We start from the raw sequence: 23709 nt of genomic DNA, 5'->3' as shown, positions 1-23709 counted from the left end.
ACTCATTTTCTTACTCTTTTCTTTGTTTTTTATACATTTTATTTTTTTGTAATAAAATAAAAAACTTATAGTTGTTCTGCCTCTGAACACTGATGAAAACTCAAAATGATGGGCTCATCAACAATCAAAAATATATACATTTATTTTACAAATTCCATATTATTAAGGTGGCTACCTTCAGAGAATTAAAAAAACAAAATTATCTTCATCAAAGCCGATACTTTACATCCGGCGTTCAGCGGCAGACTACTATTTCATATTGTTTTACAACACATGGCTTTAGCCCTCTGGTGGGAAAGACTTTAAAACAAAACTTACAACAGTTACTTTTCTCAACAACTGAAATTTAGAATAGTGTGATTAAGAAAAATATGTGAACTGTTTGCAATTTCAAATTAATATTGAAATGTACAGGTTTAGAATTTTCTACAGTGAAAAGTTTTCGAAACTTCAGTATTCAAAAAAGTATACAAAAACTAGACGTTAAGAACGTATCCAATGAGCGAGCAAAGCGAGCATTGGATTGCGAAGCAATCCGAAATGAACTGTGAAAGCAGTTCCGGGGGTTGGTGAGCGCCAGCGAGCAGGGAGCGAAGCCACCTAGTATAATATAATATAATATAATATAATATAATATAATATAATATAATATAATATAATATAATATAATATAATATAATATAATATAATATAATATAATATAATATAATATAATATAATATATGTATGTGCTTGTGTGTGGGTGTGGGTGTGTATGAGTGTGTTACTGTGAATAACCGAAATTCGTGGTTGTTGCTTCCGGTGAATGCTGACAATCACATAGTCGCTTTGGTCAATGTCCGAAATATTTATTAGGTTTAGTTAAGTGATACTGTCCGGTATACATTTTCCTGGTATGCCCAACATCAATGTTTTTTTTAAAGGTCAAATGCCACTGCCCAGTACGCATTTAACCGGTATTCCGAACACTGATGTATCTCTTAATCTATCCTCTTTCCCGGATCTATTCCAGAATATCCCTAATCTCTCCCGGAAACAGGTAAGATAAAGTGCTTGTATAAACGTAACAAAAATTTTATCCCTCTTGTAACATAAAAGTTTATATATTTCACCGCCATGCGTGTTATGCATGCATTCATTTGGAATAAAGGGTGCTTTCACAATCTTCGCTGAAAACTTTATTCGTTTTTTCGTCGAATGTTCTTATAGTTGAAGGATCGATTTCGAACATGATAACATTGCAAATATATCTTGACATAGAAAGTTGCTTGTCTGAAATTGACTGCCCAATTTATTCAAGAATAAATAACAAAGGGAAATGAATAAACTCTTAAAAGTATGTTTCAATATATTGATAGATAATTACATTGAAATAAAAGATATATGCTGATAAGAAAAAATGATACAGTCAATTCATTAATACAGGAAAAGGAAGTTCTTATCGACAACCAATAAAGATAACTCAAGAAGAACATAGCAACTCAAATATGATAAAATTTTATACGTACTTCACATTTATTATGCGGCAATTATAAAAATGTAGGTGTTTGCTGCATTCAAATGACACGTTTTTTTTACCTTATTTCAAAATATATTCCTTCTAAAATAAGTAAATAAGAATTTCTTATTTTTTTAAAAAAATGTTAACTTTTAGAGTTTATCGTTGCATAATTAAAAATATTTACTACTTAAGTTTTGAATTGACTGAAGAGGGATAAACATGCATTTTTAAGGTAAGTCATTATAAAAATTTTAAAATAAAGGAAATGCATTATTTACAATAATTGATAGATAAATGTTTCGACAATTTTATATTTAAAAAAAAAAATCTTAAAATGTCTTAAGGTTCTTTTTACATAAATGTATAATTTGCAAAATTCATAATTTTATAAAATGCAAAAAGGGGTCAGGCCAGGCACTCGAAAAGGAAATATCTGCATATTGCCGGTTAGTTAGAGACAAAGGCATTCATTTAGTAATGTACCGGATACACGACAATTACCCGGTTTATGTCCAGATTTTCATTACCCCGTCCCAGCTAACATATTTCAACACACAGTACCCGGACCCGGGTAGTTTTGACGGGTATTCGTTACCGGTTAGCACTCTTTTATGCTGGACACAATCCTATAGAAATTCATAGTAAATTTAAAGGAAGTAATAAAAACATTGCTTCTCCTTAAACTGAAGCTCCCTATCAGTTTCTAAATCATTAATTATAAATGATGATTGAATAATAAATAAGAATGGAAAACAGATTTTATCAGCTGGTGTTCTTGAGAGAGAAAAACCATAATTTATTTTGATTTATTAAGCCATATTTTTAAAAAATAAAAGATATATAAAAAGAAAATCAATAAATAATATACACCCACTGATTTAATGCATAAAAAAAAAGGAATTGCGCATGTTTAAAACATTCAGAATTTCATTGATTTTGTAACTAATACGAAGCGAATATTGAGAAGGCATTTTTATTAACTATAAGGGTTGTTTTTGCAAAATACAGATTTGTTCTTTTGACTAAATTGTAATTAAAAAACAAAACTTGAATTGAAATAAAATCATGCTTTTCGGGGTCATTTTAGGAAAAGTATGGATCTGTTGGCGGGCCCTTCACCCCTTTAGTAGCATTAAAATTTAAATATGAGAAGCAATTTATGTTAATGCTGACAGATTAAAATAAGCATATGAGTTTACAGGTTTCCACTTTTCCGTTTTCCGACAATGCGTCCCAATTGTCTCACATAATGTAAAAATACTTATATAATGCATGGAAATAAATAATGAAAATAATATAAATGCATCGAATTATTTATTTTTTCCGGAAGTTGTCTTACCATTTTTGGAAACCAGAAGTTGCCGTTATAAAATAATCAAAACAAAAACTAAAATTTTGCTTTATTATATTTTTATTACTATTTTCGCACTGGGAAGTACGATTGGGAAATATTGACCCAATGGTAAAAACAATTGGGACAATGTATCCCACCAAACGATATGTGCCAAAATTTCTAAATCGTATATTAAATAGGTACAATTATTATTTAATAAGAATAAACATATCTGTTAAACACAAAATATGGCAAAAATATAATTGTACTTACCTCAAAATACAGAGAATAAGTAAATTGAAACGAGATTTACTGACGTTGTCGCAAACAGAAATCAACCTTTATGAATATGAGAGTGTTGCCAAGTTCCTTAAGTTATATTTTTATTCCCCAATACCTAAAGAACCCTCAAAACATAAACACCCATGCATAATTGGGATTTGGTCCATAGAAAGAAGCTTAATATTTGGGACGTAAACATATCCCATTTGGGTCGAAAGGGAAATAATGTCTTACATGGACCTTTCGCAAAGTATTTATTCAATAAAATCAGTCTCTAAACAAAATATTTTATTATAAAATTTCAGAATATTTCGCTTTAAAAGCCCTGCTCTTTATTGCATAGAAGAAAACATTATTTGAAACTTTGGAGATATGAATTGATGTATTCATCAAATTAAATTAACAAGGAACAATTTAAATTTTCAAATTCTTTTTATTTTTACATGACTTAACAAGAAGCTCACTTAATCATATTTTCAGTTTAAGTTTATTCATGCAAAGCACATACACATCAGGCCCATTGAAGAAAAGCATGCATGAAATAAGCTACAGATAATCTTAAGGATTAAAAATTGTAAAATTTTTCTATTAATTTACAATTAATATGGTCTCAAAACCGTAAATAAAGAAACTCGAATGGACGTTGGAAATAGTTTAGCAGTTTTATGGTGCCGCCATCTATGCGTGAATTAGAGCATCGTATTGTAACTACTCATGGTCAGAAATTGGGGAGTGCAGAACACTGAAAACTATTCATGTGTTGAAGGGAATGGAGGAAACATTGAGGTGTCAAAGCTAAGACTTGAACTCCCGCTCTAATGGATTGACAGATTAGCCCTCTCGCCAGTAATATGTACCCATTTGTAAGGAACTACGTGGATTCATTAGGTAGACTTTGTCAATGCGATAAAATTCCGGTTGTTTAACCGTATTAGGTAAAAGCAGTTAAAAAACCATTTTTTCACAGTTAAAGGCCATAACATCTTTATGGTTTTGTTTGAATATGGTAAAATAACAATTAAAATAATTGTTAGTTAACCATTTTTCTGAAAAATTTCGTGCAGTGCAGTTAATATGTTACAAACCATTTCAAATTGATTTATTAAAAAAAAAAATGCTGCGAATTTTCGTCTCCTACGTCATTTGATTGAACTAACTAAAAACATAACTTACTATGTCTAGCTTTGCAAAGTCATAAGAAAACGATTTTGATGATGTTTTTATCACCGAAAAGCAATCAAAATACTTTTTTTTTCAGATGGCCGAAGGAATGAAGAGAGGATTGCCCTGGACATTCTCAGATGTTGATTTGGATGAGGAGGTCATGAATGCAGCTCGAAACCGTCGTTCTGATTCTAAGGAGAAGAGACATGATATCCTCCAGAAATTTATACAAATCATTTGCGGTATTCCTTTTTATTATACAACAATAGTGCGTATTTTAAGGCTCTATTCGAAAAAAAAATTTTTTTTACGAACGGTAAAAAGAATTGTTTAAAAGAATAGCGTTAAAAAGAAATTTTTTTACGAACAAACATTATAACTTTGAGCCAAATTAACTCACTGGATTGAGCCCTTGCCTCCAATCAAATAACCCAGGTTCGATTCTCACGGGTGGTTGGTTGATGCGTATTCTGTTCTTCGATCGCACCGACCACTGTGCTGACGTAAAATATCCTGAAGGGAAGACGGATCATGGGTTTGATTCACCTTGCTTTCGGTAGGCTTTGTGGTTTTCCTCCCCATGTAATGGAAATAAAGGTTACTTTCATTCGAAGGCTATTTTCTCTTAATACTTGATCCAGAAGCTCCCTTCTCTTATGGGTATTATTGTAAGGTTACGTAACTGATAGTTGAAAAATGTAATTGGTAATGCTATTTTCTCTTAATACTTGATCCAGAAGCTCCCTTCTCTTATGGGTATTATTGTAAGGTTACGTAACTGATAGTTGAAAAATGTAATTGGTAATGCTATTTTCTCTTAATACTTGATCCAGAAGCTCCCTTCTCTTATGGGTATTATTGTAAGGTTACGTAACTGATAGTTGAAAAATGTAATTGGTAATGCTATTTTCTCTTAATACTTGATCCAGAAGCTCCCTTCTCTTATGGGTATTATTGTAAGGTTACGTAACTGATAGTTGAAAAATGTAATTGGTAATGCTATTTTCTCTTAATACTTGATCCAGAAGCTCCCTTCTCTTATGGGTATTATTGTAAGGTTACGTAACTGATAGTTGAAAAATGTAATTGGTAATGCTATTTTCTCTTAATACTTGATCCAGAAGCTCCCTTCTCTTATGGGTATTATTGTAAGGTTACGTAACTGATAGTTGAAAAATGTAATTGGTAATGCTATTTTCTCTTAATACTTGATCCAGAAGCTCCCTTCTCTTATGGGTATTATTGTAAGGTTACGTAACTGATAGTTGAAAAATGTAATTGGTAATGCTATTTTCTCTTAATACTTGATCCAGAAGCTCCCTTCTCTTATGGGTATTATTGTAAGGTTACGTAACTGATAGTTGAAAAATGTAATTGGTAATGCTATTTTCTCTTAATACTTGATCCAGAAGCTCCCTTCTCTTATGGGTATTATTGTAAGGTTACGTAACTGATAGTTGAAAAATGTAATTGGTAATGCTATTTTCTCTTAATACTTGATCCAGAAGCTCCCTTCTCTTATGGGTATTATTGTAAGGTTACGTAACTGATAGTTGAAAAATGTAATTGGGTAAGCTGCTCAACGCCGGTTATAAAATAAAATCTAACTTGATGTTTCTAACTAATTTTTACACGATATCTCATACATGCAATGAATATCTGTAATAATTGAGAAAATAAATATTTTATAAAATAATATAAAATGGAAATATAATTGCTTTAATATCTTATATGCTGATTTAGAAATTTAATTTTTTAATACCAAACCAAACAACTTACAAATTTTATTTATAGTTTGTTAACGGCCTTCTAAAAATCTCTAATACTTCTTAAATATTGAAAACTTTATTAATGCTTCTCTACAAATCTTCACCAATCTCTGAGAATGGTGATTGTTGTTGTTGTTGTTGTTAATTTACGTCGCACTAGAGCTGCACAATGGGCTATTGGCGACGGTCTGGGAAACATCCCTGAGGATGATCCGAAGACATGCCATCACAATTTTGATCCTCTGCGGAGGGGATGGCACCCCCGCTTCGGTAGCCCGACGACCTGCGCGCGAAGTCGAGCACTTTACGGTAGCACAGTTTAACGAGGACCAATACCGCACACCCTCGGTCCCTACGCAGGCTGATCCAAGTGGTCACCCACCCGCTCACTGATGAGAATGGTGATAGCGCCAGTGTTCGGAACATTTTGCCTTAAACGAATATGTTCCTTTTCCCCATAAATTTTGCTTTTTAGTATTTTGTTATTTCAATTACTGTTGTTTTGAAACTATTTAATTTAAAAGAAATATTATTCAAAAACATAGTTACAATCAAAACAAACGTGTGGATTCAGATAACTAGAGGAATACTAATTTGTAGACGTAGTCCTAACCCGCCATCCATTTTTATAATTGAGCTTACCAGATATAACGAATAAAAAATAATTAAATACTAAAAGCAGGGAATTTTGTTGTTGTTGATTAAATAGAGATATAAGTTTGTAAACATCACTGGACATCACTCTGTCTATGTTATAAATCGTAAGGGCCGTAGACATTGTTTTGAAGTAGGTAAGTGTTTTATTTACGTCGCACTAGAGCAGGGGTGGTGAACCTTAATACACCAACGTGCCATTTTTTCTAAAAAATTGTTTAATGAGATCATAGACGTGCCGTCAAATAATTTTGACTTCGTGATTATTGGGAAAATAATAATACTAAATACTATCAACTCAAAACTCTTTACTTACATTGAAAAAAAAACATTTTGTCATGTCTTAAAACAACTTAAAGTAACATCAGTGTGACTTCTGTTGTTGCAGATTAGATGACAAATAACTTATATTAGGTTGTAAGATGCTAGTTTGGTCCCGCAGTGGACTGATCGATAAGACACGGTTCCCAGCAGATCACCGAAGTCAAGCATCACTGGCTGCGGTCAGTGTGCGGGTGGGTGACCACTTGGATCAGTCTGCGTAGGGACCGAGGGTGTGCGGTATTGGTCCTCGTTAAACTGTGCTACCGTAAAGTGCTCGACTTCGCGCGCAGGTCGTCGGGCTACCGAAGCGGGGGTGCCATCCCCTCCGCAGAGGATCAAAATTGTGATGGCATGTCTTCGGATCATCCTCCAGGATGTTTCCCAGACCGTCGCCAATAGCCCATTGTGCTGCTCTAGTGCGACGTAAATTAACAACAACAACAACAACAGATGCTAGTTTGAGCAGGACTGTCAATTTTTTTTTGACGCTCGGTGGCTGAGCGGTAGCGCTGTCGTGCCACAGGTCCCTGGTTCGATTCTTGAGCCGGACAAGTTTGACTCAGCCTTTCATCCTTTCAGTGGATCGATAAATGAGTACCAAGCATGCTTGGGAACTAAACACTGAGGGTTCCGCGTTCGGCTGACCACCTGACCGGAACATCTGCTCTTGCACCCCAGAAAACTGAGATGGGCACAGTAGGCCTTGGCCCTCTATCTGTCGCGCCACTGAGTTTAGTTTTTAGTTAATTTTTTTTGCTAGTTATCTATTATTAGCTTGTTTCTTATGGTTATTGCTTTTTTTAGCATTAATCGTTAATTTTTTTATTAATAATTGTTTATTATTTTGTTTTTGTGAATTTTAATTTAATTGTCACATATGCTTCATAGAGTAATAACATTTGTGTAATAACTATTCATAGTGTAATAACAATTGTGATCAGTGGCGTGCCTAAAATATTGTGTCTCGTGCCATAAATGGCACGCGTGCCATTGGTTCGCCATCCCTGCACTAGAGCTATACAATGAGCTATAGGTGACGGTCTGGGAAACACCACTGAGGAAGATCTGAAGACATGCCATCACAATTTCGATCATTTGTAAAGGATATGGCTCCTTCGCTTTGGTATTACGACGACCTCCGCGATAAATCGAGCACTTTACGGTAGAACAATCTAACAAGAATGATACTGTTCAACCTTGGTCTGAACGCGAGCTTATCAAAGTGGTCCGCTAGGAAAACCGTGCTTTTACGATCAATTCTTCACGGGCTTGCTGTTTTGTACATTCAACTTAACATAAAATAAATAAACTAAAGTTAAATTTTGATTTTGTCACTGAATAAAATTTGGAAACTTGAAATTACTAAAGTGTGTAGAAAAATATATAAGAATTACGATGGAATAAAATAATTAGTTTCGGAAATATAACTGTTAAACTACACGCGGGCTGTTCTTTAGGCCTCAAATACAGAGTTAAAATGTTGAGACAGAGTTAAAATGTTATTCTGAAAGAGTCATATTTAATTATGAATTCTGCAAAAAACACCGATTTTTTTTTTTCAAAATTTTTATTTGTTCGAAAGTTATTTCAATATTAAATGCTTTTTACGCGTTTTTTTTCTTTTTTTATTTAATTTGACTTTCATTTCCTTTTGCTGCTCAAAATCTACAACCTTGGAACTTTGAAAATACAAAGTTGTTTTGAAAAATACGCAGAGATTATGATGATTAAAAAAAATTACGATATGATTATTAAAAAAATAAAAAATTTCAATGTTCAAAAATTAAAAACTCTTTGACTTGCGGTAAAAAAAAACATGTTAGTCAATCAACTAAGCACTGAAATGCAAGCGCTGAGTTGTGTTGATGTGAATTTAATGTGTTGGTAAGACCATTTAAAATTATAGACTTAACAAGTGTTGCTTTTTCTTTATTTTTCGAAATTTCAATTTGCTCTAATTTTATCCCATTTTTAAGTGCTTTTTTGAGATTTTTTTCTCTAAATAATAATTATAAAATCCATTGTGGTCTAAAAATATTTCTTTTTTGAAATTTTCGTTTCATAATTCCGTACAGGACTTAATTTCAAAAGTAACAACAAAAAAAAGAAAGAAACTGTAAAAAAACAAGAAAGGGATTAGATTTTGCGGGATATAAATTTTAATATTTAAATCGAAAATTTTTTAAAATCTAAAGATTGAAGAGAAATAAAAACAGTTCATCACGTTATCGTTATAGAAAGTTAACAAGTAAAATGACATCTCGTTTATTACTTCTTATTACGCAAAGCATTCTGAATTCCTAAGTTGAAATTTTTTTTTTCAAGAACAGTTGATTATTTTTGAAAGCTTACTTTCAATTCGTTACAATTAACGCATTAATAAAATGTGCTAATATGAAATTATAACAATTATATCTTAAAAACAAAATTATTTTTCATCAACCTTTAATACCAAATCACTGACGAATGCAAAGCAACCACAAAGTTTTTTTTAGTGAAGCCTCTTAGTCTTCAAATTATTTGATAAAACGTAACAGTTTAATTTAACAATGGGTAATGCTAAATCAATGTGTAAAAAAAAATTTTTAGGAGTCTCTCCCGAAAAGAAAAATATTTTTCGGATCGGGAGCTATAATCCTCCCTTTAACCTGCCGTCATTTTAGGGTGCCAGCATAGACTTTTTTGAAGTTATAAAAGATTAGGTGGGTCGTAGACTCTTCGTGTAGTAAGTGGTGACTGACAGACGTTAAACCTGTCGGGTCATAAACAACAATAGTACCCTCTCTGCCTTAATGGCCGAACACAACAATAAGTTATAAGAGAGGCACACACACACATGAAAAAGGTCTCTTTTTTATTTTTATGAATATTTGAGCTATTTAACAAGTAGTCAAGATGCCAATAAAAACTATCCAATACATTTTAAAAGCATATAAAATATTCCATTGAAACGCATGTCCTAATCAACTTTGTACCTGAACGTAAGACACGATTCCGAACAGGTCATAGATAGCAACATCACTGATAGTGGTTAGTGAGCGGATGGGTGACCACTTTGATCAGCCTGTGAAAGGAGCGAGGGTGTGCGTTATCGAGCCTCGTTAAACTTTTCTCTTCGAGTGCAGTTAGTCTGTCCACGTCTTCAGCAGAGGATCAAAATTTTGATGGCATGTCTTCGCATCATCCCCAGGAATGTTTCACCGACCACCGCCATCACCCATAGTCCATTGTGCAGCTCTAATGTGACGTAAATAAAGAGCTACTAGTACTTAATCTGCTCTTGCTTCTTTCAGAAGACGAATCCATAAAGCTGTATGTGAATGTTGATTTCTTGATGAGGTTCTTGAGAGGTGGGAAATTCATCTGTGAGAGGGCACTCAGGAGACTGAAGGTATACTACCACACGAAACGCTCACATCCGGAAATTTTTCAAGACTTTCTACCGAGCTGTACTCTGCTTGCCCAGTCTCTGAATCACCTCTCAGTCTTGCCCTTCAGAGCCATCAGCGACAATTCTATAATACTAATTCATAAAGTGGGTGAGTTAACACTTTTTGATATTTTTTCTGAATAGTTTGCAAAAACTATAAGTGCTTTGGGAGATTACTTTAAAAAATTTAGATTTTATTTTATAATTTTATAACCGTCGTTGAACAGCCGACCCAATATTTGAGTTTACAACTACTAATGCTCAACTCCTTAGCCTTGTAATTTTGAACCCAATCCAGAAGGCAAGGGAACTTCTGGATCAAGTATTGGGAGAAATTTGCCTACGTGGAGAACTTTTTGATGGAACTAACCCGCATTTGCGCTACATGGAGAGGAAGACCGCGAGAACCTCCCACGGTTAGCTAGACGGCAAGGGGACTCTAACCCTTGGTCCGTCTACCACTGAGGATATTTCACGTCAGCACTGCCGTGCTTCTGAAATTGAAAATTTGAGATAGTCAATTTGTAACAATGATCTCCAGGGATCATTTATCCGAAGAACTGTGATGGAGATCTATTAGAGCACTAGAGGCGGGACAAAGTCGGATGGAAATGGTCTGATGGCTAAATGTGAGTCCTTCTGTGACTCACAGATTTTGGCAACAATTTCTAACCACAGGTTCGGCGTCCAGAATGTTCAGCCAAGGACGGCTAAGTTGTACGGCAAAGGGCGATGACCGATATTTATCGTTACGCGCACGAGGGAATAGAACCGCAACTCCAAATCAACTCAACTCCGAGTTAAATCCTCTCTTAGTGCAGCTACCTGGACATTGATACCGACGTCTACAGGTTGTAAAAGGTTTCGGGAACGTGGTTTGTCCACTATTCGACCAGCCATTTGCGTGCCAATCTCCATGGAAGAGAATGTTTGAGGTTGGCGCTGCAACCTGAATCACTAGTCAGCAGTTCACTGGACGGCTGACTATTGGAGAACTGATCTCCTCACAGATCATACCATGTTTAGCCTTCAGAGCGATACTAGGCGCTGCTTGATTTCTCGTACACCTCTGTATTGCTGCTTTAGGTGATCGTACTCCATGCTAAAAGTTCCATTTCAAACAGACACATCTGATTTATTTATTTCACACATATGCTAATTTCTGTAACACCTTAACCGATTGGTTAATTCTTTCTACGCTATTTTATACATTATTATGCGCACTATAATGTATGCCAGTTACATTAAATTCTATGCGTAACTTTTTGAGTTATGGTTACTTTTGTGTTTTTATTCCTAATTTATTACAACATGTATTGCTAGAGCCGTAGTGGCTCAGGGTATATAGCGTACGCCTTCGAATGAGGTGCACCAGGCTCGAATCCCAGAGATGGCTGGTCGATACGAATTTAGCATTCGGCTCGCGCCGACCACAGTGCTGATCTAAAAATATTCTCATTGGTAGACGGATCATGGGTAAGAGGGCCCTTGCCACCAGGCTACCGTGAGAGGTCTTCGTGATTTTCCTCAAATGCTGGTTAATTCCATCAAAAAGTTCCCCACGAAGGCAAATTTCTCTCACTACTAGATCCAGGAATTCCCTTGTCTTCTGGATTGGGTTCAAAATTACAAGGCTACGGAATTGAATATTAGTAGTCGTAAGCCCAAAAGTTGATTCGACTGTTCAACCAAGGTTATTAAAAAAAATCTGTATTGCTAGAGGTCCTACTTTTTACTAGAGGAGTTCTGTGCCCGAAGCCAATACAAGTACAAGTAAAAAAATTAACTAATTTTTGTCACACATGAAACATAATCCGCTTCCGCTATGAACTTCCGAAATTCCCCTTCCCATTGTCTTACAAAAATGTCTTACTTGCTCCTTTTTATTTGAGGATTGAGAAAAATTAAACGACTCTAGAAAAAGTGAGATTTTTATTTTTTACTAATATATGTTAATTCAATATCTGATTTTTCTTTCAACGTGATTAATAATTTATGACTCATATATCTTTCACTTTTATTAAAAAGGTAAATTTGATCCAAATGTTGCAACCTTCGAAGAACTCATGCGTTTGGATTATTTAGTGTTGGAGTCTCTACTGCAAAATCCGGTGACTCAATTGTGTGGGGTGACGCTTCTCATCGATTTCTTAGGTTTTTCTATGCTTCAGACCACTCAATTCACTCCACGGAGAATGGAAACAATCTTCGAATTATATCATGTAATTATTCTTTTCATTTTATTCATTTCTGAATTCAGGGAGTTTTTTTCTTTTTTCTTTTTTAAACTTACTGAAGGTAATAATGATATTTTACAAGTGTATTCAACTGCAAATAATTTCAATGAATAAATGTGTTCCGCAGCAGGCGTCCAAGCTTCAACAATAATTTAACTCACCATTGAGTCGCTAACTCTACTTTTTGAATCTCTGTTGCCAAGGAAAATAAAAAAGTCATACGTTAAGTGCCTTACACTTAAAGCAATGCGATGATATATATAATCTTGCCGTGGAGAATCATCTGGGCTTCAGAACAACAGATAAATAACTTAAATATTTTAAAAGTTATTCAACTTTTTTTTAAAAATCGCCAATTTGGCGATATTTTTCCACCTAGAGGAAAATTATCAAAATCACTGCCTTATTCTCAGTTTTGGTAATTTTTTATGATTCCAGGTAATGCAGCAGTGGAGTAAGTTTTTAAATATTAAAAAATTAAACCACAACAATTTTATTTTCACAAAATTGTGGTTTTTCTCTATATAGACGTTTTGCGTCATTTTTAAAATAAGCATATAAGACAGCGCTCGTTTTCGATAGGCTAAACTTGACCTAGCATTCACGAGTAACAGTTGCAAACTCACAGCTATCATTAAAATAGTATTTCGCAAAAAAGCCTCATTTCATACTACGGCTGAGTATTCGAGAAACAACCTTAAACATAACTATAATTTTACGTGATGAAAAAAAATCAACTAAAAAGTACTATCAACAATCGAAATGAAAATTATATTCATGCTTGGAAGGGGAAGAGGAAATGTGACATCATATATTCTAGTTAAAATAAAAAAAAACATTGAAAGTCTGCTGCATAGTAATATTAATTATTTTGATATTTTATTTCCATATTTGTGCAAATTAGAACTCGTTGAATTGAATTTGTCACATTCAGCACAATTAAGTTCCACACCTTCCATTCTATATTGCTGACAACAAAGAACATAAAATATATAGCAAGTAGTTTAAATATGTATGCGTTAGAAAGGAATGTTTATAATATCATAAAAAAAGTAGCCTATAGACCCAAGGGGCGAATGAAAAAAATCCCCAATATCCTCAACATATTTACCTTCCTTCCCTATTTTTTCATTCTCTCCCCCACGCTAAGTTTTTAACATTATGGAACCGTCCTCTTCCTAGCCGCTTGTCACCATGCTCTTGAAGCATAAGTGGCTGTCGGTATTATGGTTTTGTATATGGTAGTTTCTTTAGGTGAAGTGGCATATGTGAGTAATTTCTACAGTCCAAGTACTGGTTGGAATTTGGGCACTGAGGTAACACACTGTGGACAGCTGACATTTTGGTAGCTAATATTGTTTTCTACAGAAGGAAGAACTTTTGTATTTATGCTATAATTGTGAAACTATTCTTGGTAGTTGCAGAAATTTTATTTTTCTCGAGTAAAAAAAATGGTACATTGAGATGTCTTTCGTATTGTTTTTGCTCTTTTCCGTCTTGATATATAGGCTTTTAGCCTTGTTCCTCAGGTGGCAAGAAATTGAGAAATAAAGTGAGTTCCATATGAATTATTTGCAAATGAAATTAGTATAGAGGGTTGAATAAGGCTTAAGTCAAGTCGGGACCGAATCCCGGTTTTACCATCTTGTCGTCGGTCAAAAATGTTTAAAGAGATCTATGCAATTGGAAGTACTGTTTGGGGTAAAAGATATGATTACCCTGCAGACGGGATAAGATGATGAGAACCATTGCCCCCCTTCATGTAAGTTTATGCTGGATCCACTGCATTGGAGGAAAAAAAATAACTACATTTAAGGTTAAGCGAAGGTTTTACGGAAACCAGCTGACAAAATTTACTGTGGGCTCTGTACTCAACGTAGAAAAAGCCCTATTTTCATATTTTTGAGAAATTTCGAAGTTTTTTCTGAAAGAAAATTGAGAGAATTTTTTAGATTTATGTAAAAACTCTATTTCTTATTTTATTTTAGAAAGCACTCTATATTTTGTAAGGGATTTTGGTCGGGCCCCAATCAGTCCCCTTTCACAGCAAAGAATTTAGGAAGGATAAGTCTTCGAATACGTAACTTAAGTGGAGAATCATCCAGTTTGGTTCAGATAAACAGACTCCTAATTAGCAGAACATCATATATACTAAAATTCAGCGCATGCGCATAATAAGTAAAGTGTCAGTCAGGAGGTACGTCACCTGTGTACCGGTTGTTGAAGAACATTACATGTATGTTTGCGTACGCTGTCTCCCGGGTAAAACATTTTATTCTTTCTATGTCAAAATGCGTTAACAGATTTAATCAACATGGATAATATAAATGTATTCTCAAAGAAATATCTTAATTAATAAAACAGTATTCTTTATCAATAGATTGAAAATGTAAAACAAACCATCAACAAATAAAAGGAGAAAACTTTTCTTCTCCCCCCCCAACCGCAGTAGTGGTTGGGTGGACCCGTTTCAAGAACCTCTGATGTTGTAACCCTAAATGTTGTTTTCTCCTTCATACACAGGGACCGCACCTAACCTTGATTTACATTTTGGTTATGGAAGTTTGACTTCCTCCCCTATGTATATTCTTTGATTAGAGTACAGCCTTGACAACATCACATGTAAATTGCATACATATTTTTTTTAAAAAATTGTCATGTAGAATTGAAATGCCAGCTAATTTTTCACTGAAATTCTAGCATTTCTAAATTTCCCATAGTGTTATGAGTACTCGGTCTTACACTGGCGTAAGACTACCTTGACATTTGATTTTTTCTGGAAAAGAATCATTTATTACATGAAGGACTTTTTAGGAATCATATATAGTACACGACTAAACAATGAATTTAAAATAATACAAAATTTGACAGTTTCAGGTCGAACAGTTGAACTCCAACTGGGTTTTGAATCTTGGTTGTTGTTGTCAGTTGTTATTGTTGTTGTCGGTTGTTATTGATGCGGTCGTTGGTCATTAAGGCAATAGGTGCGATTGTTCTTGTTTTCTAGTTGCTCCATTTATGACCAAGAATTCAACTTCTGCCGCACCCATACGTCACATACAACCCATTCATTTATCCGCAAATCGTAATTTTGACCATGATCAATCAATTTACAATTCTGTACACTCAGAGGTATAATTTCTTATGGTTACATGGAGGACTTTGTAACTCGAGAGATTTAACGTGCATCAGTCCCCATTTACAACACGGAGAGTCTTCGACTGACTGAATTCGAGCTCCCGTTCTCACAAACATGAGTCCAGCTCCTTTGCCAACTAGGCTAGTTACACTCCAGTTCCCCCCAACTTATTGAATCGTGTTTGTGTTGCAACTAAGTTGATTGGCGGGAACAATTTTGCTGATGCTTCGCTTTGATTTCCATAAAAATGCTAATCCCGTAAAAAAACATTATATCTCTTTGTTTCGTACATATGTTTATTTTTTATGCCGTTTAACCCTTTCTAAAGCCGTGGTAAGTATAGTTACTACCAATTTTTAAAGTCTACGGTGAACTTTCTTACCACTTTTTATTTAGGTTTCTATTTGTTATTAACTTTAGCTTTCTTAAAGTACATTGAAATAAAATTGGCAACTATTGTTAGTTTAAGAAAACGAACAAAAATTATAAAATACATAATTCCTTTTGAAGATTGTAGCATTTATGAAATTTATTTTATAAAAAAAAAAAGTCTGTAAGTTCCTAATAGGTCGTGTTAAATATACTTACCAAAAAAATGACATTTTTATAAACTAAATGATTTTTTTTCTTCTTATATCAATTACTATTCTTATAACAATTTCAATTCCAAAAGCACTTTAATTTACATTTAATGGAAATAAATGGCCCATTAAAGTATTAATTTAAATGTAAGTCCTTTGACAATTTCAAAGTCTGTTTTAATTTTGTTTCTTTTTTTTTTAGAGTTTTAACACGCTGCGTATAGTAAATGTGCACATCGTTAATGCTCCTGGAATAGCTCACTCTTTCTTTGACATTTTGAAGAGTCGCATCATGAGTCGGAAAATGAAAAACAGGGTAAGTATACAAATTGTGTAATTTTTTTATGAAATTGATATTTGAATAATATCTAACAGCCCAGACACAAGACTTAATTTTTTTTTAAAAAAAGGGTGCCAAAAATTCACTAATATTGAAAATGCTTAAGTGAATTTTGTTCTTCAACTGAATAGATTTTAAGAAAAATATTATAAAAGTATGCAGATGAAGTACTACAAATAAATTATCAAATGCGAAAAAAATTAGCATAGAATATGTAACAGTCGATTATTAGAAACAAAATTTTACACCGCAATTAATAATATTTTTACCATGATTGAACATATACTTACATGTATACTCTTATAATAGATAAGTTCCCTGACTTGGAGTTTTCAGAGTTCGTTCCAAAGTATTTAAACACAGCCGTTCGAAAACTGGCAGAAAAGTTTAATCAGTTTTAATTTAAAGGGAAGAGTTGAGATATGCTATCCTTCTGTTTTGGTGTAAGAAAAGAAATTGTGTTGAAGTAAAATATTTTGTAAAATTTTTGTAAATTATTTGAACAAAATATTTATCACCGCCGCATGGACTATATTATTCGTTATACTTTTTTCATCGAAATAAAAATTCATATGAAATATCCATATTAAAATTAGGAATCTGATTTGGTGCATTTTAAGCAACGTGACAGAAGCAAATCCTATAAAAAATTTATTTACATTTCTAAAACTCGGGAATTGTATTTCATTATTCGTTGAGATTTTAACTTTTATTGTTGTATTTTTATTTTTCTGATAGAATTATTTAAAATACTAGTGGGCTGCGCCCCCTGCTTGCTAACGCTCGCCAACCCCCGAAAATTGCCACGCAATCTTATATGGTTTGCGAAGCAAACCAAGCTCGCTTCGCTCGTTACTAACTTAGGTACATTGCAAATGCACAAAATTCTAAGAATTTAAAACAATCATTCAAATCCATATAACAACTTTTTTTTTTTTTAAATTACATCTTCTTTTTAGTAAATACTAAGTCATTAAGATAAATTTGAATTCAAATAAATGACATGTAATTCGTTAAACCTTCACATTTGGTGAGAATGCTCTCTCTGGTTATTTCAGTTTTCGTTCTTAAAAACGCTATATGTTGAGCCACCTCAACTAGATTTGGCATGTGATATTTTTAGCGGCAATCATTGGTCGATTTTCTAGCGTTGCCAATCGGAGAGTAGTAATGAAGCTTTTTTTTGTCGCCGTGTAAGAGAAATATATATATATATATATAGATATAGATATAGATTGCTAAAAGAAGAACTATTAAATAAAGAATAATGACATCATTAGGAAATAAGTTGGATAGTTAGAAAAGTCAGTTGTCAAATACTTTTTAAAAATTAAAGGAATTTGAAAAGGGCTCCAAAAGCTCCATGTCGCGGAACTTAACACATTGTTTTTTCATTGTTTAAGCATCAACTCCCCATTTTTTAATTAATTTTTAACAGATATTCCAAAAAATCTAAGAATGCACTTAAAGGAGTGCAATTTTATACTTTTAATCAAACCTTTTTTTATTTAAAAAAAAATACGTTGTACAGTTAAAACATTTCAGTAAAATTAACGATCGCTGTCCAATAATCAAAGAAAGTCAAATCTATGAAATAAAATATACTGTAAAAAATCCCATAATATTTACATTTCTAAACAGCAGGTTTGTTGTGAGAAACCGTAAAACTTACGGTGTAAAACCGTAGTCTCAAATATTTTTACCGTACAAAAACATGCTTTTTTCCGTAAAAGTAGAAAAGTATTTTCGTTGTTAGAACTATTACTTAAAATACAAGTTTTCTCTGTTAAAATTAAGGAAAAAATAATTGTAATTATAGCATATTTTTACTATATAGGGACAAGTTTCCTCAGTGAAAATTACGAAGTAAAATTGTATTTATGCCACTGCAGTGTGGCTTACTTATGCCGAGAGCAGAATTCGTAGCTACCTATCATAGCTGGGATTCAAACCTGGGGCACCGCAGTGAGAGGCGAGCACTCTGTCACCTTGAGCCACCGTGGCTCTAATGTTTTACTATGAAAAAAAGTCTGAAATTGCCTTTACCATAAAAATCTTATGTATCGAAATCATATTTAAGTACAAATATTTCAAAACTGTAGTGTCATGCAAGTATATAAAATTATCGTAAATTATTTGAGAAAAGATAAAATTATCACACAGTAAGCAAAACTGTATAGCATAAACTAGAATTTAAATTGACGGTATTAAGCCGTTAATGATTAGTATGAAAAAAAATTTAAAGCATTTTTTCAACAAAACAGCTATAAGCCGTTAAATATGGGGAGAAAGATCCGAAAAATATGGGTATTATTTGCAATGCAGTTGAACGTATTAGTTTCAACGGTGTGTGTGAACATTCTCCTTAATTGAATTTTTTTTTTTTAGTTAGTTTCAAAAAGGTGCTCTAAAAACGTCTGCTAGTTGACTTTTTGTTAGCTTTTTACTTTTGTGTTTTCATCGTTTCATGAACTGCCTGGAAACTCTAATCAATAACCGAGTAGTTCCTAAAGAAATATTAACCTTGTCTATTTATTGCATTTGTATTCCAATATTTTAAATTTTTTTTAACATAAATTCAAAAGAATTTTACTGCTGACGGACAATGCGCAAAATAAAAAACAGACCACCCCGCAGTAACTTTTGTTTTAATGATGGGTTCTTCACGTTCTAGAACTCAGTCTTAATAATTCGAAGGAGTAACCCTAAATATGCTAATTAATTAGTGCAAACGATATTTTAAGTTACGAAGTCTGGCGCAAAAACGCACTTGTAATAACAAATTACATACCTACAAAACATACTGAATAAACATACCTGTTTTGACACAGATTTGGATTTCTGACTCCCAAAATAAAGGATAGTCGCAATCTGGGGAATCCCTATAGTTTGGTCAGGAGAGCCGTCCAAAGTTTGGTATGCCAATTTTACCTTTCGCGTATTACGCTATATCTAGAGAACTTTTTAGGAGAATTCAAAACTTCTTGCTCACAATTATAAAATTCAATTATTCGAAAATAAGTAAATCTATGCAAAAACCAAAACTTTTCATAAATATTTATTCTTTTTTTATTATTTTGCACAATATTAAAAAATTTTCAATTCAAAGGCATACGATTTTTTACATCATTTTAAAGAATAGAAAAAACAATGGTAAACTACAAATTTGAGTAGTTCCTGAGAAATCAAGTATTTGAAATACGATTTTTTTGGAAATTCAATTTCTCAGAAACTATTCGACCGATTTCACTCCAATTTTTTTTTTTATTTCACCATGTAAAATTATGTTTTTTAAAATGATGTAAAAAATTCTTTACCTTGAAATTTTTTTTCGATCAATATTATGTAAAATAATTATCAGCTGAAAATTATCTTTGCATAAAATTATCTTTGGATAAATGTATCTTATAATTGAAAGTAAAAAGCATTTAATTATTTTAAAAACTTCTCGAGATGTAGCGAAATACGAAAAAGTAAAATTAATATTAAGGGGTCCAAACTTTGGACCACTCTCCTGACCAAGCTATTGAATCATATTTCCCAGATTGCGGTCACCCCTATTATGTCTAAAAATATTTTTAAGAAATATCGGCTCAAGAAAAAGCATGAATAAAAGAAACAAAACTTATAACGAGATAAATTGAAATTAAAAGCACGAGATTTGATGGAACAACAGATAGCTGTTGATTTTTTAGAAGATAGTTTTTGTTCTTAAATTTAACGTTTATACTAACCTGTTACGGGTTTTTCTACATTTTTTCGCAAGATTATTACTAAGCCGTTACTGGTACTTTAATCTTGTTACTGTATTTGTTGTTGTGAAATAAAGGTGTCTTTTTTTTCTTTTTTTTTTTATAAAACGAGGAACTGTTTCTTAATATAGCTTGATACGTTACACCCCACTATATTTCGGGGGTCAGAAATCTAGATCCAACGAAAAGAGGTGTGTTTATTCAGAGAAAGTACCTTTTTGAGTCTGATTTCGTAACTTAAAGTATCGTCTACAACACTAATCAATCACCATATTTGAAGTCACCTTCTCGAGCCATTAAGATTCCTAGAAGGCGGAGATTCGATCATCAGTTCAAAAGCTATTCAGGTTGGCCCGTTTCTTTTTGGCACACTCTGCGTCTGGTCTCGCGACTCATTTGCTTACTTGTTAAATAAATTGAATATGATACTGAACAATCGATTTCATTAATCAAGCAATTTTATATTTCTGTAGGTCTTTATTCACTCCTGCGAAGATAATTGGACGTCTCTGCACTCTCATTTCCCGCCCGAAGTTTTACCGGAAGAATTCTCGGGACATTTAAAATCCTCTGAGTTAGTTTGTGTATACGATTTGATCAATCATAATGAAGACTACTTCCTGGAGCAGCTCATCTAAATTTTCTCCGAATCAATTTATAGTTGGGGTTTCGCTTTAGAGATTTTTTAAGAGATCTTTTTAACTACTCGGTAAGATTTTAATCAGTCTTGGTTTATAACATTGTTTGACTTTGAGTAGCGTATAGTGGTAAATAAACAGGCTCATTCAATTACCTCTTCAATTAATTAATTTATTTATTTCAATGTGAGATGAAAAATAATATGAGAGAAAACGCATACATTTTTCGGACACACAAGAGCTGTTTTCGGCATTAAATACAGTCTTAGCATCTTCATATTAACAGAATTTAAATTCAAACTTTGAACAGAAACTTCAAAAAAAGTTTTTCTGTAGATAATGTAGCATTAGGATGTAAAATTCAAATAGAAACGAAATTTCGAAAGAAGTTTTTATCAGAACAATGTAGAATTAAGATGCAACATTCGAGCAGAAACATCAAAAAAGTTTTTGCGTAGAAAATGTGGAATTGAGAGGCGACAATCAAACAGAAACTTCAAAAAAAGTTGTTTGGTAGATAATATAGAATTTAAATGCAAAATTCAAACAAAAGATCTTATGTAGAAAATGTGGGATTAAGAAGCAACATTTGAACAAAAACTTCGAAAAACGTTTTTATGTGACAATATAGAATTAAGCTGCAACATTCGAGCAGAAACATAAAAAAGTTTTTATGTAGAAAATGTGAAATTAAGAGCAACATTCGAGCAGAAACTTTGAAAAAATTTAATATGCAGATTATTTAGTTATCCGTCTGGTTAATAATGAATAACTGCATCGCTTCGTTTCTTCAGCTACACAATTAATGAAAATTGGCTGAATCAATCTCAGATGTTGGGAAGACTCAGCTCAAAGTTTTGAAAAGCAGAAAACAAACGAATCATTGTTTGAAACAGATTCGGAAATCAGAATCAGTGAGAGTGAATATGAGTTGGTTGCAGAAAAGCGATTAAAAAAGAAGAACCACTTTGAGTGAGAAGAGAAACATAGAGTGTATAATCCGCTTGGTTATACAAAGTCCAGTCCCATCAATGTGACCACCTGTCAAAAGTCAAAATAACACCACCTTTCGCTAAACAGACCACTACGAAACATGTGAAAAGAGAATTAATTAGGTTCTTATAGGGATGAAGGTCTTGAGGGTGAAGGACTGAGATGAAGAATTGATTTTGACTCCAGTGCCATATCCAGCTGCATTAGGCTACGTGGTTGAGTATTCATGGAATGAACAACTTGATCAAGGTGGTCCTTGAGATTCTCAATTAAGTTAAAAACCCAGGAGTTAGATCCCCTTCGAACTGTTTATCTACACTGTTAGCTGTATGAGGATTCGCATTATTCTGCTGGTAGATGCTATCATCCTGAGGAAAAACAATTCGTATGTAAGATTGGACTTGACCTGCACGGACAGATGCGCACTTCTGTTGAGACATCTAGCCTTCCACAATGATGAGTGCACCTAAAGAATGCCACGAAAAACACTCCCCAGACATATTTGCTTCTTAAATACCCATATGGACTAGAGGCACATTATTCAATATGTGTTTTTTTAATTCTTAATAGAGATTAAGACAAAGCTAGAAATAACAGTCGAATATATATAAAAAAAACGATTTATGTATAAGAGTATAGTTTTGTATGAATGTTTTACGCATAAAAGAGTTGTTTAGTGCTTTTACTTATTTATAATTTTGAAATCGCTTTATTGATAAACGACGTCTTATGTTTAAGTTAAATTAAAAATCGAGTGAATTGAATATAAGTCGATAAAACTAATATTTTTTAAACTATAAGGCTTTTATTACATGTGGAAGTGAAAACTCCCATACAATACTTTGAAATAATGATTAAAAAATTAAATAATTGAAACTATCCTTGAAAAATAAAAAATAAATTCTAAGTTCTCAGAATGTCAGAACTATCGGTCCTATGGACTTGGTTTCTATCTCTGCAATACATAGGATTCAATACATTATATTGTCTTACAAATTTAACTGGGCATCTGAAGCCATGCCTGGATCCTTTTCCCATGCAATGCGTGAAGGTGAGAGGTGGATTGGAATGCATATGGAACAACTTGAAAAGAAAATGAATAGGGCACATTGTCCAGAGGAGTGAGGATTAAATCAATACACATGTATTCACATCATTAACAAGCTAGATAGGGTAATACCCAGGGCTCGAAAAAACTCAGAAATTTTACCCGTCCCCGAGGACGGCTTGCCCAACAATGTACCCGCCCTCCTTTGAAACTAACCCGTCGCTTCTAAATAAATAAAAATATAATTTTCTCTTATTTATTACTAATATTTATATAAATTGCACAATGAATTAGTAGTTACTAGGATTACATTAAACAATAATGAAAGAAATACTAGGTTACTAATAGTAAAACCTAGTATTTCTTTTATGAAATAATTTATTTCTTTAATGAAATAATATAAATAACAAAGGTCAAGTTATATGTCAATTTATCCGATGGTACTGCGTTTTTTATATGAATCAAATATGACGTTTGCCAGTTCTACAATCAAACCAATGATTTACAGAGGTTTCTGCACAGAA

The 23709-nt window shown here is 33.1% G+C and overlaps 1 protein-coding gene across 1 annotated transcript; it reads left to right on the top strand.

Annotated features, from left to right (window-relative positions):
- Window positions 1-1423: 1423 nt before the first annotated feature.
- LOC107446969 (alpha-tocopherol transfer protein-like) lies at window positions 1424-23322 on the top strand. The gene is made up of 6 exons (XM_016061761.5): window positions 1424-1733; window positions 4375-4522; window positions 10321-10566; window positions 12486-12679; window positions 16617-16730; window positions 20980-23322. The coding sequence occupies exons 2-6, from the start codon at window positions 4375-4377 to the stop codon at window positions 21142-21144; spliced, it is 867 nt and encodes a 288-aa protein (XP_015917247.3). The 5' UTR covers window positions 1424-1733; the 3' UTR covers window positions 21145-23322.
- The last annotated feature ends 387 nt before the right edge of the window (window positions 23323-23709 follow it).

The sequence above is a fragment of the Parasteatoda tepidariorum genome, chromosome 5, assembly GCF_982258835.1.
Source record: "Parasteatoda tepidariorum strain Cologne lab strain chromosome 5, Ptep-v5.0, whole genome shotgun sequence".
Taxonomy (NCBI): Eukaryota; Metazoa; Arthropoda; class Arachnida; order Araneae; family Theridiidae; genus Parasteatoda; species Parasteatoda tepidariorum.
This window is presented reverse-complemented; position numbering and strand designations above follow the sequence as displayed.